Source organism: Centroberyx gerrardi, chromosome 13 (assembly GCF_048128805.1).
Source record: "Centroberyx gerrardi isolate f3 chromosome 13, fCenGer3.hap1.cur.20231027, whole genome shotgun sequence".
NCBI classification, from domain to species: Eukaryota; Metazoa; Chordata; class Actinopteri; order Beryciformes; family Berycidae; genus Centroberyx; species Centroberyx gerrardi.
In genome coordinates, this window is record NC_136009.1 from 9,949,478 (window position 1) to 9,975,427 (window position 25,950).

The 25,950-nt window shown below is 44.2% G+C and overlaps 3 protein-coding genes across 4 annotated transcripts; 1 reads left to right on the forward strand and 2 right to left on the reverse strand.

Moving 5' to 3' along the window:
• Positions 1–2,171: 2,171 nt before the first annotated feature.
• On the forward strand, positions 2,172–4,360 carry LOC139933436 (transcription factor Jun-like). The gene has a single exon (XM_071927513.2). It carries the CDS (start codon positions 2,526–2,528, stop codon positions 3,465–3,467), a length of 942 nt encoding a protein of 313 aa, XP_071783614.1. The 5' UTR covers positions 2,172–2,525; the 3' UTR covers positions 3,468–4,360.
• A 321-nt stretch (positions 4,361–4,681) lies between these two features.
• tada1 (transcriptional adaptor 1) lies at positions 4,682–9,541 on the reverse strand. 2 transcript variants are annotated; one of them, XR_013507103.1, is made up of 9 exons: positions 9,449–9,541; positions 8,866–8,957; positions 8,684–8,749; positions 8,184–8,278; positions 7,246–7,458; positions 6,650–6,801; positions 6,239–6,395; positions 5,590–6,100; positions 4,682–5,542 (listed from the first exon to the last, which is right to left on the reverse strand). XR_013507103.1 is itself a non-coding variant. In XM_078287508.1 (8 exons), the coding sequence occupies exons 1-8, from the start codon at positions 9,520–9,522 to the stop codon at positions 5,948–5,950; spliced, it is 1,002 nt and encodes a 333-aa protein (XP_078143634.1). In that variant the 5' UTR covers positions 9,523–9,541; the 3' UTR covers positions 4,682–5,947. The 2 variants fall into 2 exon arrangements, 1 of the variants encoding a protein (XP_078143634.1); XM_078287508.1 differs by having other exon boundaries at positions 4,682–6,100.
• A 5,604-nt stretch (positions 9,542–15,145) lies between these two features.
• On the reverse strand, positions 15,146–24,113 carry angptl1b (angiopoietin-like 1b). Its single transcript, XM_071927514.2, has 5 exons — positions 23,984–24,113; positions 20,068–20,903; positions 18,276–18,469; positions 16,849–17,119; positions 15,146–16,592 (listed from the first exon to the last, which is right to left on the reverse strand). The coding sequence occupies exons 2-5, from the start codon at positions 20,867–20,869 to the stop codon at positions 16,405–16,407; spliced, it is 1,455 nt and encodes a 484-aa protein (XP_071783615.1). The 5' UTR covers positions 20,870–20,903; positions 23,984–24,113; the 3' UTR covers positions 15,146–16,404.
• Between the last annotated feature and the right edge of the window lie 1,837 nt (positions 24,114–25,950).

The following is a 25,950-nucleotide window of genomic DNA, read 5'->3' on the forward strand; positions in this document are numbered from 1 at the left end:
TAGAGGAGATAAACAGCTGTCTAAAGGAAACAGTGCTGGCTGTGATCAGGGTGTTTGGGCCGGGGATGAACAGTGGAGACGGAGTGCGGAGAAAAACCAAGCAGCGGGACAGGAAGAAACAGATGGTCCTTAACAAACACTGCGAGGACAATGTTTGAAATCTCATCTGTCTCTCTCACTGCTTGTAGTCTGTGTGTGTGTGTGTGTGTGTGTGTGTGTGTGTGTTCCCTGGCTGGTCCACACTTGAAGGTAATCTAAACTTCACTCTGTTGATAGATCAACACATGCAATACCGCCCTCTCTGTGTGTTTTGGTCTCATGGAAGGGTGTGTTTCCATGGGCCCTGGACCGGTCCCACCTCTGGACAACAAAAGCAGGCCTGTTGCGGGGCAGGCAGGGCCAACTCCTGATTAGAAAACTGCGTGCAGTGGAAACAGCTGGCCGGGGCAGGGTGGAGGGAAGCGGTGTTATCTAAAGGTGACCCCGTCGGGCCAGCCGAGGGGAAAAGCTGACAGAGAAACAGGAAGCACGGCCGGGGAGAGGGGGAGGGCAGCGGTAGTGTGATGGGAAAATACTCCTGGTGGGTCTAAACGCAGGTGTGCAGAGAGAGAGAGAGAGAGAGAAAGTGGTGGTGGATAGAAAGTGGTGTGGGAGAGGCCTTTCTATTTCACTGTCTGCTATGTGAAGAGAAAAGAGGAGAAACAATCAAACAGTATGAATTAGTGAAGAAATGTGGGTTTATTATAAGAAATCAGATACAGCCTGAAAAATGTGATTGTTGGGTACAATGAATGGCAGCTGTAGCCTGTGTGTGTGTGTGTGTGTGTGTGTGTGTGTGTGTGTGTGTGTGTGTGTGTGTGTGTAGAGTGAGAGACGCTCATGCTAGCTAGCTAGTCTCTCACACTAGCAGAAAGAAAGAAAGAGTATAGTTGGCTGCTGGACTACTGTTGTTGAGGCCTTGTTGCTTGCTTTCGTTACTGTGGTATTTGCACAATATACTGTATATCTTTCCCCCGCTTTATACCATTTTTGTTATGTACAAGTAAAAAAAAAAGTGTAGCTTCTACATGTATGTGTGCAGAATGAGAGACAGTCTAGCTAGTCTCTCACGCTAACTAGCTAGCAAGCTAGACTTTTGATGTTCATTTAATAAACCGTTATTTTAAAATGAGAAAAGCAAACAAGCAAAAACAAAGAAAGAATTGGTGCTGTTATATTACTGCACTATTGTTAGTGCTTTGTTGCTTACTTTCATTACTGCTGTCTGTGGTATAAGACACAAAAGTTTCCAAAGCATTCCACTGCCGGAGCTGGATTTCTACTTCAGGGTGTCAAATACTTCCAAATGGGTGTTGCGCTGCCATGTTGTGAGGACAAGCATGTCATCTCAAGAGTGTTGACCTCAGGCAGCCATCGCTCCCCCAGTCTGTCTGGGGCTGAGCTCTGTTAACTTATTTATAGTTGGCTTGAAGAGAATGTGTTGAATAATACAAAGGGGGAGGCCAGACAGACTGGACTGTGGCATTAGTACAGCTGCACATTTACCACTAAGGGCCCTATGTGGCTGAACTATAATGAAAAAAAAAAAATGGAATGGAATTTAATTTGCCCAGAGGGGAATTGATCCTGCATGGGAGAATTATGCAAGTAAAGCATTTTGTAAAGACACTAGACAGCAGTTTTGGATCTGTCAGAATTATTAAACATGAAAACCCTATAAGTCAATACTGATTAAGATCAAAAATCATCTCAGTATAGTTTGAATGTACTCTTGTTTGTTGGTCTTTAAAATGTTTACATTGTATATGTGGTTATGGCAATATTGTTTCTGATAAAGTTATGCTAATTAAGTAATTAAATTGCTACTATACCTTAATCAAGGCTAAACTCAACACACCATTTGGACCAGCCTAGTTAAGAATGGGTAACTAATAATTGAGCGGGTAACTAAATATTCAAAAACACTACGTAATCCCAGAGTACATTGCTCCGCTTTCTGCATTACCTAATCCCATAAGCCATCGCGGGGGGCGGGGATATGGCTAGTTGTCAGAGCAACCTGCATGTCATTAGACATACCCCGCCCTCCAAATCATCTCCAGCCAATCAGAGGCTGTAGAAATGACATCATTGTTATTTTCAGTAGAGCTGCAGCTTAGAGGTGGATAAAGTTCGTCTCCACGTTGGAAGTGATAGAAAGTATTATCCCTATTCAGGCACTGTGTCTACTTTATGAGAAGAAAAAGACTACATCAAAGAGGATACTTCGGCTGTGAAAACACTGTCGCCGATTGGGGAACACGTTTTTGTTGTTGATGGTCACACGGCTCGCAAGAGAAAAGTTTTCACAGGACACAAAGTTGTCAAGTGAGTTGAACTTCAACAATAGGCGGACTCTGTCCCAAGGCAGTTGAGAGAGATACCGAGTCGCAATTAGACGTCTGTAACTACTCGGTCTTTTTGGGGACAGTTAATGCTTGGACTTTTGAACGGACAAAATCCTCCCTCAAGGTAATAAAAACTTTATGTCCGCCAAAATGGAAGCGACATTCTACGACGAATCTGTGAATGCCTCCAATTCACAGCACGACGGGACGGGAGTGTATGGGTTCAACCCGAAAACCCTCAAACAGACCATGACCCTCAACCTAAACGACCCGAAGAACTTCAAACCCCAGCTGCGCTCTAAGGCCATCGACATCCTGACGTCCCCCGATGTCGGGTTACTGAAGCTGGCCTCGCCTGAACTGGAGAGATTAATCATCCAGTCCTGCACCGGGCTGACGACTCCCACCCCGACCCAGTTCGTCTGTCCCAAGAATATCACCGACGAGCAGGAGGGGTTCGCCGAAGGCTTCGTGAGGGCATTGGCCGAGCTCCACTACCAGCAGCAGATACCCGGTGGCGGTGTCAACCCTGACGCACAGACCGGCGCCGCCAGCGACATGGCATCTGGCTCCGCTGTGTCCGAGAGCGGTATTCCCTACAGCTGCACGGTGCGCGCGGAGCCGCCGGAATACACCAACTTGGGCAGTTTCAGTCGGGCTGTCGTTTCTGCGTCTGCACCTGCTGGCGAGAGGCACCCATCTAGTTACTCGGCCGTCCCGTCCCAGAACCACATCGAGCACTCGCGGCTACACGCCTTCAAAGAGGAGCCGCAGACGGTGCCCGAGATGTCCGGCGACACCCCGCCGCTCTCCCCCATCGACATGGAGACCCAGGAGCGCATCAAAGCGGAGAGGAAGCGCATGAGGAACAGGGTGGCCGCGTCCAAATGCCGGAAAAGGAAGCTGGAGAGGATCTCCCGGCTGGAGGATAGGGTCAAAAGCCTGAAGAACCAACACACGGAGTTGGTTTCCTCTGCCAACGTCCTCCGGGACGAGCTGGCCCTGCTCAAGCAAAAGGTCATGGACCATGTTAACAGTGGCTGCCAGCTCATACTGACGCAGCAGCTCCAGGCTTACTAGACTGCCAAGGGAAGGGACCGAGGGACATTTCTTTGTGTTGGGGACCAAATGCAGCTCCAAGTGGCCTGATACAGTCTTGCAGGGGCGTCAATTCACTAAACCCTAGGAGTCCCTGCATTCAATATCATTTGCCACCAAAATATCCAAACCCGCCTAGGCTATATCCACTAAATTTCTGCGGACAAAGTGGAGCAATGACTGACATGACTGACAAGATATTTTTATCTGGTCAGTGTGATAAATTATTACACGGAGGTCATCAAACTATCTTGCACATAACGCTCAGGGGGAACATTGGTCCTAATTTGCTCCTCTGATGTGACTTTTTCGATATGGCTTCCAATTAACTTTCTGGGAATTTTGGCTTGATCTTTGCTCTTCGTTATAGTGAAAAACTAGAAGATTAAATTGGACTCAGTCAAGCTTAGGTAGCTGTGGCAAGTGCCAATACCTCGCCATGGCCAACTGACGCCCATGCGGTCCTGCGCCCTGACAGAATGACGACAGAGCCTGTGTGGGATCAAGTTGCCATGGCCAGAAACACAAAGTGAAGCAGGCCTTGCCCAGCGAGTCTCCCACTATGTCCAGTAGCAGTTTATGCATATAGACTTGAGTCTAGCACTGAGTTTTCTCACCAGCGACGATATGTACAGAGTAACACAATAATTAAAAAAAAAAGCATTGTTTCACACCTTTACAAGGACACTGACTCATAGGTGTGTAGGGTTTACTGACAACAAACTGCCTTACTTTCTTAACCTTTACATTGATACGACTTTGTGATATAGGTGTAACGTCTGTTAGACCTGAAATAATACTTTGTAATACTATTTTTACGCCGTCTTTTGAGCACTTCAGAACTGTACATATGACAAAATAAAATGTTGGACACATGCGTGATGTTTGAGTGCTTGTTCCTATTGAATACCGTGTTAGCGGCAGGCAGGTTTATGATAATTAGAGAACCGAATACAGCCTGTATAGGCTACACATTACATTAGGTGTTTGTTGTTGGAGGAACTGGGCCGGACAGGATATTGAGTCACTCCAGTGTAGTGAAGCTCTTGTAATGGTTGGGGACTCTGCTCGACCGCCCATTGGACAGCAAGGTGTCGGAAGCGAGCTGCAGGCGAGCCAAATATGGCAAGAGGCGCTCCGTGCGCACTGGGACGGGTGGGCGTGCGTCTGAATCACCGTCTCCCACTACGACCGGTGATTCCTGGAGGCGGCCTATAAAGCACAGTCAGCTCTGTTTACACGCGTCAGAAAATGACCTGAGGTAAAATATAAAGATTTTGTTCCATAGAATATTTTCATAGTGTTAATCTGTTAGCCATTACACAAGACAATTTGTATAAACAGTAGATAAAACAAGATGTAATGCATTTTATTTCATTTTCTTGGCCATTGCCCTTAATAGAAATTTCAAACAAAACTTGTAGAAAAATGTACTAACTTATATACATTTATATGGTTTACCTGAACTACATGAACACACAAACAGGTATCCAAGTGCATTGAGACATAAAAACTCACTACACCCATTATGGACCAACAATATCGATGATGGAACCTCACTGGCCTTAAACCAGAGACCATTCAACGTTTTTAGGAATACTTGTGAGACAATTTGAACATACGCATGTTAATGAGGAGCATAAAACAGGAGGCTGCTGTGTGTGGCAGTTTTTAAGACACGGTTTAAATCTTTTTTACTTACTGTACGTTGTAACCTCACATTTCAGATTTCAGGTGTTATCCATGCTTAGGTACACTATGCTACATGACAAGCTGTCCAGTATCTTTCTTAATTGCCACAGGAGCCTCATTATCAGCTGTGGTGCATATCTGATATAATGAAGGAACATGAGACAGCGGTCAGTATTTGATTCATAATCTAGGCCACTGTATTACAGCACAGGTCTGGTAGACCTGTGATGCAGCACGCCGTGGGCAACTCACCTCTGCCTCAGTCTGTTAAGTAAGGCTTTTAAGTAGCACATATACCGTCTTATACACACACACCTCAAAACCAACACTGTGCAACCTGGGCAGGAACCTTACTTTTTTGTTCACTGGTCACAGTTGCTGGTAAATCCAAAAATTAACCAGCCACTTTCACTATTTTACCTGGCAATTCGATTTTCCCCATAGAATAGGACTTCCAAATCATGGTTGGTTGCCTGCCAAAGTGGCTGGTGGACCAGACAAACACATTGACCACAGCTATAATTTGCCAGCATCTGGTTGGTGGCTAGTGTTAACTGGTCTCCCTGTGTCCAACTGTTTAGATTCATCTTGCTCTACTCATGTTCTATCCTTCTGTGCACCGGGGATGTGATGTTTCAGGTTATTTTCAGGTTGTCAGTTTTGTGGACACACTTTTCTCCATCCATCCATCTCAATTTGGAGATGACAGTTTTCCATTTGTTGTTCCTGATCACATCCATAGTCCATCTTTTCTCGTGTCACAGTGTGTCTCAGCTGACGAGCACGCCCTCTTTCCCGGCGAGGCGCTGCCGGTGCACATGGTCCTGCTCCAGCTCTTCGTGGCTGGGGTGCCAGAGCCGCGACAGGATGCGCTCCATGTTCAGGGCGTACATGGTGTGGGAGGGCATCACACCGCGGTGAACCTGCATCAGAACAAATGAGGTGTCGAGTTTCAAAAGGATATTAACCCAAATGAACCTCTGATAGATAAATGATGGCAGACCAGAATTAATAACAACAAGAACAACAATAATGTTGGCAACCACTATTGTTTCTCTAACCTGTAAAGCCTCCAGGAGATCAAACATGCTGATTGGAGGGAGGGGTGCCGGGAGACTGTCAGCAGAACAAGCCAATAAGTGAACGGCTTGTTGCTCCGCCTCATCAGGTGACACTTGAGGTGGCGGGCCAGCAGGAAGAGAAGCGCTTGGAGGGGGGCTGGAAGAGAGAAGACACAGAAATCGCTATAGGCTGAAATATGATCAGTGTCATCAGTAGCATTTACTGACACCAAAATAAACCAATTAACTGTTTTACTGTATGGAGAGCAAGTAGAAAGCAGAATACCGAAGTGCTACCTCACAGAGTAGCAAGAGAGACATGTCTTTAGTTCTACAGTAATTGCACTCTCTTTTAGATGAAGCTTGCACATGAGACTCAATAGCTGAGGAGAGCTGCAGCGCTGTCCCTACCATTCAGTAACACTGTGGTAAGCAGCAAGGCTGTTTTTCAGATAAGGCTGTGGTGTGACATCACTCCCAAAGGCATAGGGGAAATGACCATCGCGTAACCGGTATGCCTTTCTCCGGGTGACGACGGCAGTCAGGACATCTTTCAAGTGGTGCTGAAATAAAACGGAGCACAAAATAAGGCTTTGCTCAATCCCTCGACAGTTGTCAGTCATCTTGATAAGTAGTCAGAGCAAGATAAACAAATGTCTAAAATAGACACTCATTTAGGCTTCTGTGTTTGCTTTGATACAGGATGCAAATCTATAATCCGCTGTAATGCTTCGTCTGCCAACATGTTACAGTGCCCTGTAAGTGAACCTTTGCTAGAGATTAACTCTGAGCTAATAGCAAAGGACGTGAACTCGCAATGCATAGACACACACACCAATGCACACAGAAAACACACATCCACATCTGCTTGGACACACCTACGGATACGCAAGAGTGCACTCACACATATGGCCACACTGCATTTGCACAGCACATAGGCACACACATCCACCTCTCTTCAAACTCCCACACACACAGACTCATATTCCATCACCCCCACAACACACCTCCACAGCGCAGATCATGGTGTTGACGGCGTCCTCCGTGACATTATCCAGGCCCAGCTCAAAGGCCGTCACCATCATGCGGGCCTCCAGCTGGCCCCGTGTGGGCAGCAGCAGAGTGTGGGCGCTGAGACGCAGCTCCTCCTCCTCGCCCCCCACCTCCCGCGGGCTGAAAGGCTGGGCGGCGCTCAGGGGGTTCTGAGGCTGGAAGCGATGCTGAAGGCACAAAGAGAAAATACAAACATCCAAATGAGAGAGGCTGCCATTTGTTCAGTTACCCTGAGATTGGTGAGAGGTGACCAACACTGAAAATACAGACATGTAATGTTATCATCGGCTATCTTTGGTCATTTAGCTTACTTGGGCGTGGACAGGGCTGCTTTTAATTTAGGAAGGGGAAGAAAGAGTACTAAAACATCCTAACTCTAGCTAATCTTGCTGAAATTTGACTTAAGTAAAAGTAAAATTACCGGAGTAAATAAAGAAAAGCTCATTTAAAATGTAAAAGTTACTCAGCTGCTTTTTAGAAAAGAAAATATTGTTACATGTGATCTTTCCCATGCAATTCTAAAAATGATTTTAATGGGAAAAATTAGAAATTACACAATAAAGTGCACAAAAAAGCCAAAATACTCTTCTCTTCTTTGCTGACTGTTCACTGTGAATGGCTGCACAACTGGCCAATTTACACTGGTCCAGTTTCGGTTGTTTATGGAGAGCCTACAAAATTTGTACTCCGTAATAGATGTGATTTAAAATATAGCTAAATACAACACTTCAGTGAAAATGTACTTAAGTAAATGTTAAATTATTGACTTTAAAAAAGTACACAAAAAAGCTACTTAATTACAGTAATGTAAGTAAATGTAAGTAGTTACTTCCACCCTTGAGGTTAGGGTTACACAGCCTTCACAGTGTTAACTCTGAGAGTAAGAACTTACATCAAATTTTTGTCTGGAAGAGAATTTCTTCTTTCCTTTGGGTTTGCCAGGCTTTGAAGCAGAGCCACCTGTCCACTGTAATGACCCGGCGCCCTCTGGAGGATGAAAAAAGACATTGAAGACACAGATGAACAAAAAGAGATGCTGTTAAAAAGGAGTAAGTCTCTTTAGTGCAGTATTTCTAATCATCAGTATTCATGCGCTCACACAGGTTTCTGAGCAGTGAATCATACTATCTGTCGCACTATTCAGTAACTGACTAACTTGACAACTTTGGCTTTATTACCGGGTGTCTGAAAATTACATTTATCAAATCTATTTTAATTAAAGCACTGTGACAGATGTAAGATATACTTTTAACTGTCTGGATGTTGACAGCTGACCGTGTCACAACAGATAACAGATAAGCATACTGAAAACTGGAATAAAATGCCACAAGAAAACTGCAGATTCAGAGAATGGAGTAAAATTCAACTTCTATTCTTGAAAACACAGCCTACCTGGCGTGGAGACGATGATTTGACAGCGTGTGAGAATGGCCAGGAGGAAATCATTGTGAACATGTACTGGGGAAAGAAGAAAATGGGGAATACAGAATAAGCAACAATACTTTTTTTTTCTCCAGATAACATCCGTTTAAAAAAAAAAAAAATTTTTAAATGCAGTTTTCCTGCCTACTGACCATTATCCTGTGCCAAGAGACGACGCGCCTCAACGTCAAACTCCTCCTTACTGATCTTTTGTTTGAACCACAGCTTCAGGTTTGCCCAGTAACTGCGTGGAGGAACAACGGAAAGAAAGCATTAATACAAAGCATACACTTCACCTGGAGTTCAAGCAATATGTGCATGTAACGTTACAGCTAGTTTTTATTTGACATACGGAATTCGCAATTGTCATTTCACAACCAAACTCATGTCATGGTCTCTCGAGTAATTTTTGCTTAAAACAAACGTATAGACACTGTTTTTACATTGAAACAAGATGTTTTACGTCATTGAAAGCTATGTAACGCTAGCCAACTTTACACTGCAATAACGTCAAGGTGGATGTAATTGGTAATGTTCAACATGTGATGAAATAATTAATGTGTTAGATATGTGTGTGTGAGTACACATTAAAACTGAAGAGGGATGCTGCAGACGTTAGCAAGTGCTAGCAAGCTGCTAGGTTAAACAGCGCTCCACTCCAGCGGCAAACCTAGAAATTAAGTCACAAACTCGATGGCATGAATGGAAAACAAACACAAACAGCTGTATACTTACTGCTTGACATTATCGCCGATAGCATCAGTTAAATTTTTCTTTGCAATCTCAAGCTCGCTAGCATGGGCTGCCATAACGATTCATAAAGGTTTACAAAGACGTCATCATTCAGCGACGACCCCGCTTTTTCTTCCTCAAAAGAAAGCTGCGTGCAGCAGCACCACCTATTGTTGCATACTGTGTACTGCAGCGTGAATAAAGGTCGTCCCAAAATGGGGTCCTGGGACCACCAGGGGTACTTGGTGGGTTTCAAGAAGGCCCCAGCGTACACAAATTAGTTTAATTTGACTGTTACTGAACTCACTTTAAGTTAGCACAATGTGAGAATGAATAAAGTTGACTGTTTTGATCACCATAGACACTATGGTTATCACAAGCAGCTGTATTAATTCTGTACCATATATCATATCTAACAACAAAGGACAAAATCTTATCAAATGGGGCTCTGTGGTCTGGTGTGGAAAAAAATCTATTGATGGACTTTTATAATGGTCCATGTTTCTCATATAATCTACAGTATATACTTACTAATTATAATGAAGTACTTCAACCATCCTGTCATCTTCCACACTGTGGAGCCCACAGACACAGTTAATGGTAAGGTAGTAAAAGGATTCCACCACTAGATGGTAATAGAGTATGGAATAAGTTCTCCAAAGTCCAGTCCCTGTAGACATCTTGGAACAGCTGAGCTTTATCATGCGAGTGAAAAAAGAATCATCCCAATGCATTTGCAATTAGATATCCACAATATGAAAACCATGACAGCTACACTAACAACATGGTTTAAATCAACACATTTAAACAAATTACAGCAACAACCTTCAGGTGCATTTCCCCTGAAAATGCATTGCCTTTTGGAATAGAATAATTGATGTATCCTAATGACATGCTTATTTGTGATATTGATATTAATAACTGTTCCATAATAAGCCCCTGTTTGATTCTTCTACAGCTCATCTTGAATATTCTCCTATTTAACTTATAATTAAACTAACTAATACCACATTAGGAGTTCTAGATACGCTAAATTCCCTAAAGATAAGTGAAAAAGGAAACCCATTATTTTGCACATTGAACTTCTTTTTAACTTTTTAATCTTTTCCATGTCTAACTGAGGGGGGAAATGCACAACAAACAACTATAAATGTCTCTGAACTGCTGTGTGCTGCACCAAGCTAGCACAGTCAGCTCTGCCAGTAGCTTTTTATTGCTGGTGTAATGTGGTTTCTGAAACTGGGCATGTGTTTTCAGAGCAGCAGGATCCCCTGCTCTGTGGCCCATTATTGTTGAGATCGACCATGTTTAGTTTCAGAATGACCTGTTGTGGTGTTATGGGCTCAAGCTTAAGAGTAGGCGCAGTATAGGTGTGGTGTAGCTGTGTGTAGGTCTGATCAGTGCCAAGAATGTGACCCTAGCTACAAACACTTGAAAATTGCTTTTTACAGCTCAATAAAAGCAAATCTGAAAGAGTTTAATTTTGCCCTCCTAACTCCAGAAGTTTTATTCTTAATGATCTTGGTTCTCTGCTTCCAATACAAAGCCAGTGGCCAGAAACGAATGAGTAATTTTTAAAATAGATAGAGAAAGCCATCAATCTTTTATCCCGTCTCATTAGGACTCTCTGTTCCTGCCTCGGTCAAAAGCCACTCTCAACTAGAATTTGAACTGGTGCTGAATGAAGAGAGCGTGTATTCTGAGTTTTAGCATCTTTACAGTGGTTAGCAGTAAAGCTCAGCCAGGTGTGGCCCTCAGCTGCATTGCAGACCTGTTAGTTCCCCATGAGTCAGAGCCCTCCTGACTGTTCCTCAGTGTGAGTCAAGAATCAAGTGGTTGTGCTTTTGCCTCAAGTCACAACATCAAGTCCTTTCAGTACATTTTTGTGGACTTGCTATAATGATTTGTTATTGCCCGCAATTTAGCTTGTGTTGTTTTCTATGATGTTTTATTCTTAAGCACTCTTTCTTTTGAATGTGTTTCTCCATCTTTATTTCTTTTTTTGATATATTTTACTATTCCTATTAAAATATATCTACTAAAATTACTTAAACTACTAAAAAATCTATCTAAAATATATTCTACTATTCCTGATTGTAATGACTTTTTATGAAGTGCTTTGTATTTTCTGCTCTTGGATAAGTGCAATATAAACTGTACAAACTGTGGGACTGTATTAGATTGTAAGCCAACAGACACTGCCTCCTGTGGGTTGAGAACTCTCAATAAGGCTTAATTTTCACCACCGAAAGTAATATCATCAGGTCAAACAAATAGTGTTTTATGTGTTAGATGTGGAGGTGTAATGATAGCTGAGGGGTGTACAACTGTAAAACTGATGCAAGAGGCCATTTCTTCCTTTTTCAATTAGAATTATAGAAAATTCACATCGTCGTTGCTGGCAGATGAATGAAAAGACGAGTCTTCGCGCTATAGAAACGAATATAGACCTTTTTCTCTCTCACTGGACAGAGTGTCAAAGTTTTCTATGGTTCCTTCTTCTGTCGTCCGTGGCTCATTGGCTCATGCTTCTCCTCAGCGGGGTGAGGCTGTGAGGCCCTTTTGTTTTTCACTGTTTTAACTAGGGCATAAAAACAGCTGAGTAGTTCGGGCAATAGGTCCTCTGGCTCCGTCTCCCCAATCAGAGAGACAGACACGACAGTCACGTGGCCTGTGGCCTCAAACAGACCTCCGTGACTCATGCCATTCATCAGAGTAATTGGAATCATACACAGCACACATACAGTAAACCGTCTTGTAGACCATTAGTGAGCTTCTCCAGTCTGCTGACTAACTTTGAATCCACAGTGGTTTGAAATGATGATTCACACTGAAAGGATATCAGTTTATCATATCAGAAGTTTCAAGGTTTGACTCTAGTATCAACAAACATTTCATGCCAAGCCGCATGAACAATGAAAGTCTGCTGTTGAAAGCCGATCCCCACGGTCCCCGAATGAGCACTAATAGACGTTTTTAACAGACTAAATATCTGTTAACTGGCAGCTGAGACTTGGCCGGAGGAAGAGTAGCACACTTCTCCAGGCTCAAGTTTTCCTCTGTTTGTTATCTCTGGAGCACGTTCTGTGCTTAGATTTACTTCTTTGCGCAATTAAAATAAATTGCATTAATCCTCGGCACTAGCTTCTGCGGTTCACATCTACATGAAATATCGTCCTACGCTTTTAGAGTTATAAGGGAGAAGGGGAAACTTAAGCAGTGTCAGAGTGAGCCTTCCCAGATCCCCCGACATCATCATCCATCTCAAACGAGTGTCAGTTAAGCTCTGAGTCTGAGAGGTGGTTAGGAGCGCGAGTTCGTCAGGGAGTTGTTTGACTGTCTCAGTGAAGACAGGAATTAGTCATGGTGCTTATTTTTAAAGAAAACAGCTCCACGTCCCTTGCGTTGATTTGCTGCTTGACACTAACTGCGCTTTTGTGGGCTAATGAGTCACTCTCACGGACGTTCCCAACAGCAGATGCCTTTTAGCAAACGCCAGTGAGCCGTGGAGCTCACTGGTCTTCCAGAAATCTTCCGAGCCCGGTGCCATTTTGGTGGTGAAATGCACAGACACTGAAGGTTCACTCTGTGACAAAGAGGGCTTTCACCTCTGAGTCCTCCAACAGTCCCCCAAGGACCACACCGCAGCAGGGTTCAGCCATCCTCAGCCGGCTGGCCAGGTATCCGAGGTGGTACGGCCTGAGTGTGGTCCCTCCGCCCGAGCCAAGGATGTCACCTTCTCTGTTCCAACCTCGGGTTTTGGCCCTGTGGGGTAATCTTGCATTTCCATACCTCCAGGAGGCTGTGTAAAGTGTGAGGGTTCAGTGTGTGGTGGGCAGAGTTATCGGAAGACTTCAGTTACAGCTCCTGCGGTGCGAATGACGGAGGATCCCAGACAGCCAGGCAGTAGCTGGGACCTGTTGGCCTAGAGGTTAGAGAAGCAGGCTTGTGACCGGATCGTAGGCGGGTCGAATCCCTGGCCCGGCTGGGGAAAATGTGGGTACTGAAGGTGACACTCAACCCCCAACTGTCAGTGGAACTGCTCAGTTGCCAACAGTAGAAGACTGGATGTACTGGGCGCGTCCCAGGAGGAAATGTGTGGATCTGACTGAATGCAAAACAGGGTGTTGCTGAGAAAGAGCAAGTGTGCTCAGTTGACTTTCTCTGGACAAATAAAAATACATTTAAATGTAAAAAATGATCCCTGTTGGGTGGGACTGCCTAGAGACTTGACCATTTGAGCTGTGCACACCCTAATAAAAGGGTTTATGTGGGTTGATGGGGCATGGTTAACCATTCTCATATATGTACACTTGCATCATTGGACTTGTACTAAAAATGTAAAATCTCAGACACAGACATGCATGTAAACACACAAAAAGCTATATTAACGATAGTATAAGCTTAAGAAAGCTGCATGACTATGATGTGACAGGTTAAAGGTTATTGTCATCATTTCTGCTTTATTGGATGGTAGAAGAGAGAGAGGGAGAGAGAGAGAGAGAGAGAGAGAGAGAGAGAGAGAGATGTGACTCAGGTTGTGAGGCAGGCTTGTACTGCTGACTCGCCTTTGTCTACTCATCCACAGAAAAGTGTTACCACTTGTAGTAAGATGTCTTTGCAATGTGCTCATCTCTTACCACCAGATGTCTTCACTCAAACACTCACTGTCACATAGGGGCACACACACACATTCAGGATAGACCTTACCATCCAATGCAAATATGAGAGCGATACTGTAAGAAGAATGTGCCTCAGAACCCGCTTTCACCCCTTGCTTTCATAAAGACTCACATGAACTGTTTGAATCCGCTATGGGAGAGTGAACAAGGCTTCGGTTTATGACTCACACACACACACACACAGGTAAAGCTTTGAATTTGCAGTGCATCTAATCTCAACAATGACTGCGATGCACTAATTGTGCCTTGGATAACAGCATAAATCACCATGGCAGATGAAAGGAGTTCTTGTGAAAGAATGTCCCCTCAAGTGACCCTACATTTCTCCAGTTATTGACTGCTCAGTTGTGTAATACTGTTTTGCAATGCGAACGCCAGGTTTTCTGAGTCATCTGTTTCTGCCTTTATTGCTGTTTAATTTTAACATCGTAATGTCGCTTTTTATTAGGGACTGTTCTTCACATGTCCATAAACATGTTCCTTTTATAAGTGTTCAAAGTGTCCATCTGGGGTTGACCACTATCCTTGCACTGTTTTCTTGCTTTGTAAAAGTTTGGGTGTGATGGCCATTGCGGTCAATACGAAAAACAATGCAATGAGGGTCTATTTTCAGCGATGAGACCAAAGGACATTTGCCTTTTCATGTGTGCTGTGGATTCAGTGCTGTTGTCGAGAGCAGACCCACCAGTTCAGCCCCCCAGTCCCCCTCTCCTCTGGGATGGTTTCCCCCCTGGGATGGAGCCTTCCCTCCCTACCGGTGATTACAGACTGCAGGGAGCCGTGACTTTTTCAATGAAAGATATTTAAAAAAAACAAAAAAACATACAGTTCAAGCACTTTTGTGTGGAAAGAATGTAAATTTCTCTGTATTTAAAAGGAAGAGGGAGGAAAAAAATAACTTTGGAAATTTGGACCGGTTCCATCCCAGTTCGTCCCCTCCCCTCCCCTCTCCTCTCTTTTCCTTTCCTTTCCCCCTCTCTCTCTCTCTGTTTCCCCCCCTCTCTCTTTCTCTCTCCCTCTTTTTCTCCATCCTGTCTGGCTTTCAGCAATGTGTTTCTCGTTGTCTGTCCCAATGCCTATAACTCTCAACCCGCTTGGTCGGCATATTTTTCGTGCTCCAAAACCACTCAAAACAAAACGTAATTCCATCTTTTTTTTTTCCCCCCTCAACAATGCTTGTTTTTCCCAGGCTCATATTGAAATTTAATCATCAGCAAAATGAGAAAAACATATAACAGCAATTTCCATACCTTATCAGCCGTGCAAGCACACTTTGAGAATGATTGTCATAAATACAGAGAAAATGAGCTCTCTCTCTTTTCTATAGGATCATTTACTGTTTCCTCAGGACGCCTGGTCCGTTTCAACTGTTATGATAGCTAATTGTACACATAAATTATCCAACATTTCTGGCAATCTGCATTAGGAAAAAGTAGTTCAAAATACAGTAAAATAGGTCATTGTAAATACAGGGAGAAGACATAAAACCAGTACTGTTTTTGCACAATCAAATGAACAGTGTTGTACATAAAACATGTAGATCACCTTCATTTCTCCAACTCATTAAGTGGTTGGTCTGATAATTTTAGGTCTTATTAGTGAGTGGTAATAGAAACAGTCATATAACTCTAAATCCATACCAGCAAAATCTCTTTTCCAGCTCCCAGCAACTATAGCACAGCTTAAAGACCGTGTATGAGTGTTTCCCCCAGATGTTTTTCTTGGCGAGGTAGAAAGACCCGCATTTAGACCCTGTGACACTAAAGCTTATGAATGAAATCAATACCAATGGAATTCTTTCAGGAGGTGGCACCTCCTCTACATGGGTTGGGTTCCTGGTAATGAGGAAAACACTGCTGTTTCTTAATCAGGCAGATAGCTTACATTATTTTGCTGTGCAACACTCCTTAAACCTTTGGTAAACTGCACAGGCAGTTATTCTTAATTCCCCCTGACCATCATAGATATTCACACATGGTGGTTAAAGGAGCTATATGGCTTTTAAATAGTCATGTCTCCTAACTCTGTCTACCTCTTCATCTATTATGATATAAAGAACATAATGTTCATACAGAGTCCATGTCTGCTACAGGAGGCAGTTCCAGTCACTAGGTTGGTAATCTCCGTAGACTTACGTCCACCTTTTTCCTGGGATCATGGAGCCCTCTATTCAACCAATTACTATTGACATATACTGCAATTACAATTTAGCATGAGGTCCAAGTATGCCCTCTCCTCCATCGCTGCCCCTGCACCAGCCTGGCTTACAGCATCTCCTCAGTCTATGGGCCTGATCATTATGCGTACAGACTTCATGGAGTAGAAGCCTCCGCCGTAGTCGGCCCAGAAGATCCCGTCCTGGAACTTGCTGCGGTAGACCCCTCCGTTGTACCAGACACCGTTCAGATTGGCCTGCCCACAGGCGTTGTACCACCAGCCTCCTTTGTGGAAGTGGGCACAGTTGCCTGTGTTGGGGGTAGAGGAAGAGTGATGGTCAACTCTGTGAAGTACAACAAGTACTACTACAGTATGGCTTTCATACAAGGAATGATTCACGGAACCGCAGACGAATAATTGTGGTCTTCAGGAAACACGTGCATCTGGACTCAAACACAAAACAGAGACACTTGAAAATAGAGACACTTGAAAACTCAGGAAAACAGACACACTGTGCAGTTCAAAGGAGGCTACAACACTGCACGGGACCCCAGCATCATCTACCTGAGAAGGTATCCTTGTCGCGGTCCAGGGTTGTGAACTGTTTGCCGTTGTGGCTGCTGAGCGAGTCCCCGGCGTTGCCCTGGTAGGTGCCCAGCCTCAGGCGGTAGCCCTCGCTCTCTGGCTCCAGGTGGAAGCTGCTGTACTGAGCATAGACCTTCTTGCCCATCCAGTCCTCCAGCTCCACCAGCAGCTTGTAGTCGCCCTGCCTCCCCAGGTTGTAGATACCTTCCAGACCAAGCCAGTACTCTCCGTCTATGTTGCCAAAGCCACTCTGAGTCACAGAAAGATTACAAGGAAGGTTACAGGAAGATTACAGAAAATAATGCGAGTTGTTTGTTATGTGGTATTCTGTGGAGTTTAGAAACATGAGAGTTGTTTAGGAATATAAAACCTCCGTTTGGAAGGGGCTGTGGGATTGTATCAGTGCAAATGATAATTGCCTTTTTGATGACTTTTGACCACGGTAGTTAAGACAAATTACAAAGCTGATGTTGAAACAGAGACACAAGCACTGTGGCAAGGAAATGCCGCTCTGTCTTTGAAATTCTTCAGACACACATGTTGCAGAATTTATGCTGGAAAATGAGAATCAATCTTCAGGCTAGGCTCCAATGGTTCATCTCTCAAACCCCTACAGATCTCTTGGATCACGGCTAATGGCGATACTGGCCTGTGCGCTTGTGTTGAATAACCACGACCAATCTATGTCTGGCAGCGTGCCTCCAGAACACTTCACATCGTAGGGAAGGTTGTGGTTTGTGATTGTGGATTAACTGGTTGAGCCAGCAGATGATGAATGATGTAGGGTTTCAGTCAGGGGCCTCCTCTCTGGTGCTGTGTGTGTACATGTGGTGGCTTTGTGGGAGAGCGGAGAGGCAAATCAATGTTGAAGAGAGCAATTTAGCTTGCCGTTAAACATGCACAAGCCTGGCCAGGCTGAATGGAACACTGAATCACCAAGGCTGCCAACGCTGATACACTCCATCTCGTCCTCACAGAAAAAGACCCTTGATGAGTGGGCCTATATGGTATGCTGGAGCGAGCCAACCAGTCAACTACCCGGCAATCCATCCAGGAAGGCAGCATAGTAGTAGCGGTTTTGGAGAGAAATGCCTGCAGATTGAGCTGTGGAACATACCTTCCTACTGGGCCATCTAATGTTTCATAATGGGAATCTCAAACCAAATGGCCTCGGACGAATAATGCTGCTGACAAGGCGCTATATTTTACAGTAAGTGAAAACACAAGGATTCTGGCCCTAGGAAATATTCCCCAGGACCCCAGATGGTTCCTCTGGAAAGGTCATATAACGGCACCAATGTTGTCTCTGGATGAACCACACGTTCTACGGGTCGTTCAGGAGAGGAGGGAGAGAAATAAGATCTATGGGGAGCGAGAGCGAGCAGTGGAAGTGTTATTGTCATCACCTTGTAGCTATCCCAGTTCCTGAAGAAGTTAACGGATCCGTCTCGCCTGCTCTGGATGACGGTCCAGCCCCCGTTGTCCATGCCCTGTTCGCACCAGACCTGCACGGGCCTCTCCGCTTCGTCTGGTTTGATCAGGTACATGCCGCTGGTGCTGTGGCCAGCCTCCTGAGCCTGGAGACAGTCTCGGTATGGACCTGAAGGAAAGTATGGTCAGAGAGGGAGACAGGCAGTAAGACAGACATGAAGATAAATACATCAGACCTGGGTAAAATACTTTTGCAAATACTTTGTTTTAGCCTATTTTGGTGCCAGAGGGTTGAAGATAACAACATGAGTGCCAGAAAGCTTAAATGATAAGAAAGCATTTAAGCCAAGGAGTGAGTATATTTCAACCTGGTCTGAAACAGACAGAGGGTTAGGTAGGTAGGCAAACAGGCACACAAACAGAGAGGCAGACAGGAAAATCAAACAAGCAGACAGTAATAAAACCACACTGCAGTAGGTCTACAAAGACACACTTGTTTACTGTGTCCTCCCAGTAACAAACACCAGAGGAGCCATGGGAATCATTAAGTCAATTCATTAAGGAATGATTTGCATCTATTTGTGGTTAAACAAACAAGCCAAATTAGATATCGCATTCACGCACTGTTTAAAATGGTGTATGTCTGCCTTCTTTTAAGGTAATCCTTATTAAAAGATTTTGAATTACAAGCAGATGTGTGGCAGTGAGTTTATTTAGTGGGGGAATAATCCCCACCCGGCTTACAGTATAGAAGTAGTCCACCCACCTTTCGGTTATGAAGTAAACCAGAGAGTGGCTCTACTTTGTGGTTTGCAGGAACATATCATGCCAGCCTGGGTTTTGTCTATGTCTCACATGCAATGGAAAAGTCTTGCAAAGGATTCATTTTCATACACAGCTGCACTGAAATCCTACACACTTTATTATTCTTGGGCAGGAACAATCTAAATGTGTCAGGAATTTCAGCTGATGAGTAAAATCGCACTGGTTAGGTTTTTTTTTTTTTTTTTTAGCCTTTCTTTGCTTTACGTCCCCCACCTTAATTTAGACATTACAGCATTTTTATTTCCATCGTGGGCTGTGTTGTTTCTGGTGAGCAGGGCACCTAGTTCCAGCTGAATATGCAAATCTTTAACCTTTGAAAATGAGGCCATAGGCCCACCTGCAGCCTCACTCAAAGTCAGGGATTGTTTTGTTAGAACTGGTAGCCTGACTCATGACTGGTTTAAATTTTACCACACCTGTTTTGGATTAGGAATGGATGAATGAATGGATGAGCGAATGAATAAATGAATGAATGAATGAATGAATGTATGAATGATTCAACTTCAACTAGGGCTGGGCAATATGGTTGAAATGATAATCATTGATTATCAATGATTCTTTTTTTTCAATATTGATATAGGCTAGGCTATATCATGATATGGCTCACGTATGCAAAATCACATTAAATAATAAAATGAATGTTCATCCCATTGAACCAAATGGTAATGTTAGGTGTGATGTAAAACTGAAATTTTTCGTTTTTAAAGTTTTTAAATAAATTTTACTTGTTATCATCAGTTTAGACAGCAGAATTGTGTGTCATGTATATCCCAAAATCACCATATCATCACGATATGATTCCATTGAAAGACGATACACGATAATATTGAATATAGCCCAGTCCAAATTTCTCACTCAGCCTTCAACATACTCAGCTAATAGGCACTCACTCATTCACCCACCCACTCACTCACTCACTCACTCGCTGCCGCCCTCTCTCACCTTCAGCACTGAAGTTTCCTGGAGGAGGTTTCTGGACTTCCAGGGTGCTGCCTGTGGGAGACGGCCCAGAGCGAGAGCCCCTCTCCCGGGCAAACGCTCGGGTGTTGTCCCTCTGGATCTCATTGGTGAAACGCGGCACGTTGACGGGAATGTTCTCAGGCACCACCTGCACCAGCGGGGGTCCCAAGGGCGGCTGCTCGTGCCTGCGGCCGTACACCTGCAGACAACGCTCCTCCAGGGCTCCGATCAGCACCGACTGGTTGTTCACCACCGCAGACAGGACCGCGTATCGGGCCTCCAGCTCCCGGTACCGGGAGGCCAGGCGCAGCGACTCGGCGGTGGCGTTGAGGATGCGCGTCTCCAGCTGCGCCAGCTCCAGGGAGTTGTCTCTCTTCCTGATGATCTCGTGCAGCAGCTGCATGTAGAGCTGCGTCACCCTGGAGTTCATGTTCCTGCTCTCTTTCCTCAGCAGCTTCATCTCGTTCACCATGTTGCCGTCCACGTCCACCACCAGCTTCAGCGTCTCCATCTCCCGGCGCTGCTTCGACAGCAGGTCGCGCACCGAGGCCACATCCAGGCGCGTCACCCGGTCCTTGTCGGTGGAGTAGCCCCGGGCGGCGCAGATGGGGCCTGTGATCTTCTGCTCAGGGACCAGGAAGGTGTAGGAGCACTTCTTAGGCTCTCCATTGTTCTCTGGAGCCCTTCGTATCCGGGAGAGGATGGGGTTCTTGGCGAGGCCCTCGCTGCTGCTCCAGAGGGACAGACCAAACAGGATAAATAGGCTCCACACTCCAGATCCCATTCTTCCTCTCTTTACCACCAAACAAGCTAAAGATCTATAATAAGGACAGAGAATTGGGCCATTATACTTTATTTGATCCAACTTTATATAAAGAGGTTGGATTTTTTCTTCTTTTTTTTTGCTATACCACACACTAGGCCTATATGTACATTTTGTTCAGTTTTCTATTAGACACATCACTGGTAGTCTGCACTTTAATGCAGATGTTTTCTTTTCTCTTCTAATCCAATAGAATCCAATATAACCATGGGACCTGCAAAGCTTAAACACTCAAAGAGCAAGTGTTGAAATGACAGAGGAGCTGGCATTCAGTCTAGACTCAACACAAGGGTCCTGCTTAATTATGAAGCGAATGAACGTTAAAATGTGAAGTGAAAACGAGCAGACTATGACAGGCGGAGCAGGCATGACCCTCACACATCAGTATGCAGACCTTGGCAAGCTGTGCCTTATGGTTCCTTTGTGGTTCAGCGTAGAGCAGTGCCGCCCAGCTCAAATCTGTTATCACAACTCATATTCTCAATACATTCCCTCATGGCTTCTCTCTTATTATGGCCCATACCACGTCTGTATCAGGTGTCCGGGTGTGTGCAAGTGCCAGGATCTGTTTTTCATATTAGTGTAGATCCCCCTGCAGCTTCCTCGAATCTCTCCTGCAGTTTTTTAGCATACCCACATTGGTCTGAGTGGAGAACTGATGTCAAAAACCATCAAGTCTCTCAAAAGATGAGACTGACAATGAAAATATTTTGTAGAAAATGGAATTTATTTGGCCACGGCCTCGGACAAAACTGGATCTGTTCCTCTAATGGCATAAACATCCATTGCCGGTCTCTGACAGATTCATGAGGTGTAGGACAATATCAATCTTGAGCACAATGGCAGAAGTCAGCAGCAGGTTATCACTGGGCCTCGCTCACTCATTTTAACTTGTGCCATTTTTGCCTGGCTGGTACAAATAGATAAATCTGAATTTGGGGAATGAAAGTGTCTGATGTGTATGAGAAGCAGCAGGAGGAGCAGGAGTCCCTGGTTTATGAGTAATGTTTTCTGGAGTCTATTTTTGGAAGGGAAGCTTGTGTTTTGATCTTATTGGTTCTGACAGCACAACGAATGGAGCAGGGGTGGGTGACGTTCAAAAATGCATGCTAAGTGAAAGATCCCTCCTTCCATATTCAATAGCTGGGCTTGGCTCTGGAAGTGGAGCTCATGGCGGGCCAACTAAAGACTGATTCTGGCACTTGGGCCAGTCCCAACCAGAAGGCAGTCTGTGGAGGATATGGCCAAGGAGGTTAAATAACCTTCATCTAACACTTTTGACAGCCGCACAATATGACCCACTTCACATCAATGCTCATCAAACAAATCCTCTGAGGATTTTAACAGATGCCAAGGAAGCAGAACTAAATGAGTGTAAGACAGAGACAGCAGGGGCTTTGAATCATTTCTGTGGTCTCTTCTTGATGTTTGGTTGCACTGAAGAGTCCCGGCCACAGTTAATGGGACAGATCCCAGAGCATTACCTAAGCCCGAACTGCTGCTGTAGCATAATCGTACCCTTTTATCATTGTCAAAAGAGAAAAACATGCTTACCTCAAAGAAAATAGATGATATCAAGTTTTTGTGTTTTCATAAAGCACAATGAGTTATTGACAGAAAGAAAAGTGCCTGAGCCAAGATTAACTTTCCTTAACTACTTCATTTGGCTTAAAAGTTCTGCAGCACACGATTTCTAAAACTCCTCCAAAGCCAGTATTTTAGACGCAACATATGGAACAAAATTTTGGGGAACAGCAAAGCTGCAGCGTGTTTTGCCTTAGATTATAAAGCATTTGAGTTGCTGACAGTCAAGGAAAAAGGGATTTTAAAGAAATCGGGCCATGTGTCACAGCTCAAAAACACCTTGGCACTGTCAGCCAGTTATTATTACCCAGAGAGCAGTTTTTCCTTTCTCTCCTTAATCACAGGTCATCACCCTCCATAACTCGGCCTCGGCCATTGGCTCGCCTGCGTGGCTCCACTTCCACACAATATGAATCTCACAGCCCCCGGCCTGACACGAGTGACAGTGTTTACACAGAGGCTCAGTGTGTGTCTCAGCCGGGGCTGCGAATCTCATCCGCAGTTATTACCACTGGGACTCGGTCTGTCGTTAACACCCTGCTGGTCTTCATCAAGTCAGCCGCAGCAGACATTTTTTTTGCGGACTTATTAAAAGGGTATTTTCCCCCTCTCCCTCCTCAGAGCCAGACCTGACCAGACCCAGCCACCTCATTTATATTAATGGAGGCGTTAGCAACCAGACAGGTCAAACTTTGTGGTGGCTGGCTTTCCCAGCCGGGAGGAACATGAGGACACTGCCAATCGGCCCACTAGCTGTAAGTGGCACTACTACTCTAATTGTCTATTGGTGAGCTCCTCAATTAAAAGATTTTCTTTTGAATTAAAGACCTCTCCCCTGGGAAATGCTGGATAACAGCGTTTGTGTTCCCATTCTTTTCACAACTGTATTTCAACATATAAACCAGATGCAAATCCAGAATGTCTCCTATATCCAGTCAAACTTTGTGGCGGCTGCTGCTCTGGGCCAGCAGCAGACTAGAACAATGCCAATTAGCCCACAAGCTATTCTGATGGAGCCACTGATTAGATCTGTCTACTGAATGGACGACATGATCCAAAATCTTTGTACATGTGCAGATTATGGCAGTTTAGATTAAAAATACACATGCAGTGAAAAAAACATGAAGGAATGGATGGATGTTAACAGAAGTTAATGACTTTAAAAAAGCTTTTGTATTGCTGAAATAAATCAGAGTGATTTACAGTCATTCCACAATTCTACAGAAATTATGAAAATCTACAATTTCCCTGAAAAATCGGAAATCGACATTCTAACTTGACGGCTGTAAATCATTAAAACTTCCAAAATTAAACTTTTGCATTTGATCTTTATTTTGACAGCTCAATGAATTCCAATTAGTTATTTACAATGATGATCGGGAAGATTTTAAAATTTCAGCAGTTGGAATACTTTCCCAGAAAGAAAAAAATACATATATCATCATATCAGTCACTAAACAGCCTCATAACAGAAGTGTAAAAAAGTCTTACCTGTGTCAGTGGGTCAGTACAGTCTGGTCCAGGAGGTGCAGGTTGGACCCAGGTTGGTCTCTCAGTTGTGTTTCCTATGGAGACTCATGCTCTCCATTCTCCTCGCCTCACTCTCGGTCTCCCTCTGCCTTTGGTCTCATTGAGAATGAAGGCCTGCATACAGCTATGGCACAAGCAAACACAGTCCACTAAGAGAATAGTAGAGGGTGGTCCATACAGATTGGGCAAACAAGGGGGGTGGGGGGGGGTTGGGGGAGGCTGATGGTGTGATTTTCAGTGAAGTTTGAGGAGAGCTGGGCCTGCCTCCCTCCTCTGATGTCATGTACAGTTTAGGAAGAAAAGCAGGGCTCCTCCTAATATAAGGTTGCACAGCAAAAAAAAAAGAAAAGAAGAAAAAAAAAGTAGTTGAGAAATGAGGTGATAAAATGTGATTGGCCTGGAGTCGGCGAGTGGTGATGACACTGACACTGCTTTAGATCACACACACACACACACACACACACACACACACACGAGAATTTCAGTGTAGCTGTCAGGGTTTAAATCTCATAAGGTCTTGTTCATGGGCTTAGTTTGTCTCCCATGCACGCAATCTGTCTGTCAGCCTTGCAGATACAAAGTGTTCCATCTATCTGAGAAGTTGATAACACACACTTAAACTCTCTCTCTCTCTCTCTCTCTCTCTCTCTCTCTCTCTCTCTCTCACACACACACACACATTCTCATCCTCATTCATACAACCACGGCGGACATTTCTCTCAGTCTTATTCCCCCGTCACAAAGCTGTTTTCTATCAACTCTAATCTAATGACTGAGTGATCCAGTAGCTTCATCATAATAATAGGAGGTCTGTTTTGGAGGGGAGCGCTTCCCCTGTGTTTGTTCCACAAGGATGTGTGCGTGTGTGTCTCTTGTGGCCGTCCAAGAGCTATTGGCAGCTGTGTTTATTTGCTTATGAGGACAATATGCAGAGGTCTTCGCAGGCAATGAGAACGCCTCTCGGCTAAATGTTTTGGATTAAGGAGGAAGTACAGGCTTTGATGCATGGGGATTCTCTGCGGGGGAATACTTTAGCATGTGGGAGGACAGATTCGCTTAGAGGCAGGACATTCATAGATGTGGGTGTACGCCAGTGAGTGTGTGTGTGTGCGTGCATTTAAGTGTGTGTGTCCGGAACATATGTGTGTGAGTGAGTGTGTGTGTCTCCAAGGTGGTCGTCTGTATATAGTAGAGGTCGTCCTATCTAAATAAATGATATATAGGAGAACATGTGTCGGGAGGAGAAGGTTCCTGAAAGAAGCTGAGAAAAGACATTACATGCTAATTCCATTCATGCCTGGAAATGAATTTTCTGTAACCGCAATACATTTTTAAAAAATCCTACTCTTGTCTTATTGTATTCCAGTTCTTGAAGGAAAATGAGTCGAGGCTATGGAATTATGACAAATAAAATTGTTTTACGGCCCTATTAATATTCTTTGTAGTTCGTTATGGAAGCAACAGTTGAATCCAGCTGTATGACTGAGTTCCATGTGGATTTATTCCATGTTTCATATTGAATAAAGGGCAATAGATAACCAAGAGAAGACTGATGGGGATAGTGACAGACTTTGTGTTGCTATGTAGATTAGATTTAGAGATGAATTGTTCACTATTAAACATTCACTTCTCACTATAAATAAAACGATCAGTCAGACTTTTCAAGTTTTATTAATCTGCAAGGGGTTCAAAAACTCACTGCAGGCCATGATCCAGTCTCCAGCTCTCTCTGTGAGCCCCTCCTTGTGGCTAAATGAGTTACCTACCCTCCTTTTCCTTTCCTTAGAGAGGGCTTTAATGAAATCTATGGATACTTTGAGTAGTGACATGCAAATAAGTAAATATGTAAATAAGTAAATATAAGTAGATAAGTAGTAAATTTGATAAATAAGTAGATAAATAAGTAGATAGATAGATAGATAGATAGA

Excerpts from the sequence above, each read along its gene's own strand:
- LOC139933436 (XM_071927513.2), top strand. The coding sequence starts at position 2,526 with ATGTCCGCCAAAATGGAAGCGACATTCTACGACGAATCTGTGAATGCC.
- tada1 (XM_078287508.1), bottom strand. The coding sequence starts at position 9,522 with ATGGCAGCCCATGCTAGCGAGCTTGAGATTGCAAAGAAAAATTTAACT. Across the intron at positions 8,279-8,683 it reads AATCATCGTCTCCACGCCAG|AGGGCGCCGGGTCATTACAG; the intron begins GTAGGCTGTGTT and ends TTCATCCTCCAG. Across the intron at positions 6,802-7,245 it reads CCATGATCTGCGCTGTGGAG|CACCACTTGAAAGATGTCCT; the intron begins GTGTGTTGTGGG and ends GTTTTATTTCAG.
- angptl1b (XM_071927514.2), bottom strand. The coding sequence starts at position 20,869 with ATGGGATCTGGAGTGTGGAGCCTATTTATCCTGTTTGGTCTGTCCCTC. Across the intron at positions 18,470-20,067 it reads AGGAAACTTCAGTGCTGAAG|GTCCATACCGAGACTGTCTC; the intron begins GTGAGAGAGGGC and ends ACTTTCCTTCAG. Across the intron at positions 17,120-18,275 it reads GGAACTGGGATAGCTACAAG|AGTGGCTTTGGCAACATAGA; the intron begins GTGATGACAATA and ends TCTGTGACTCAG.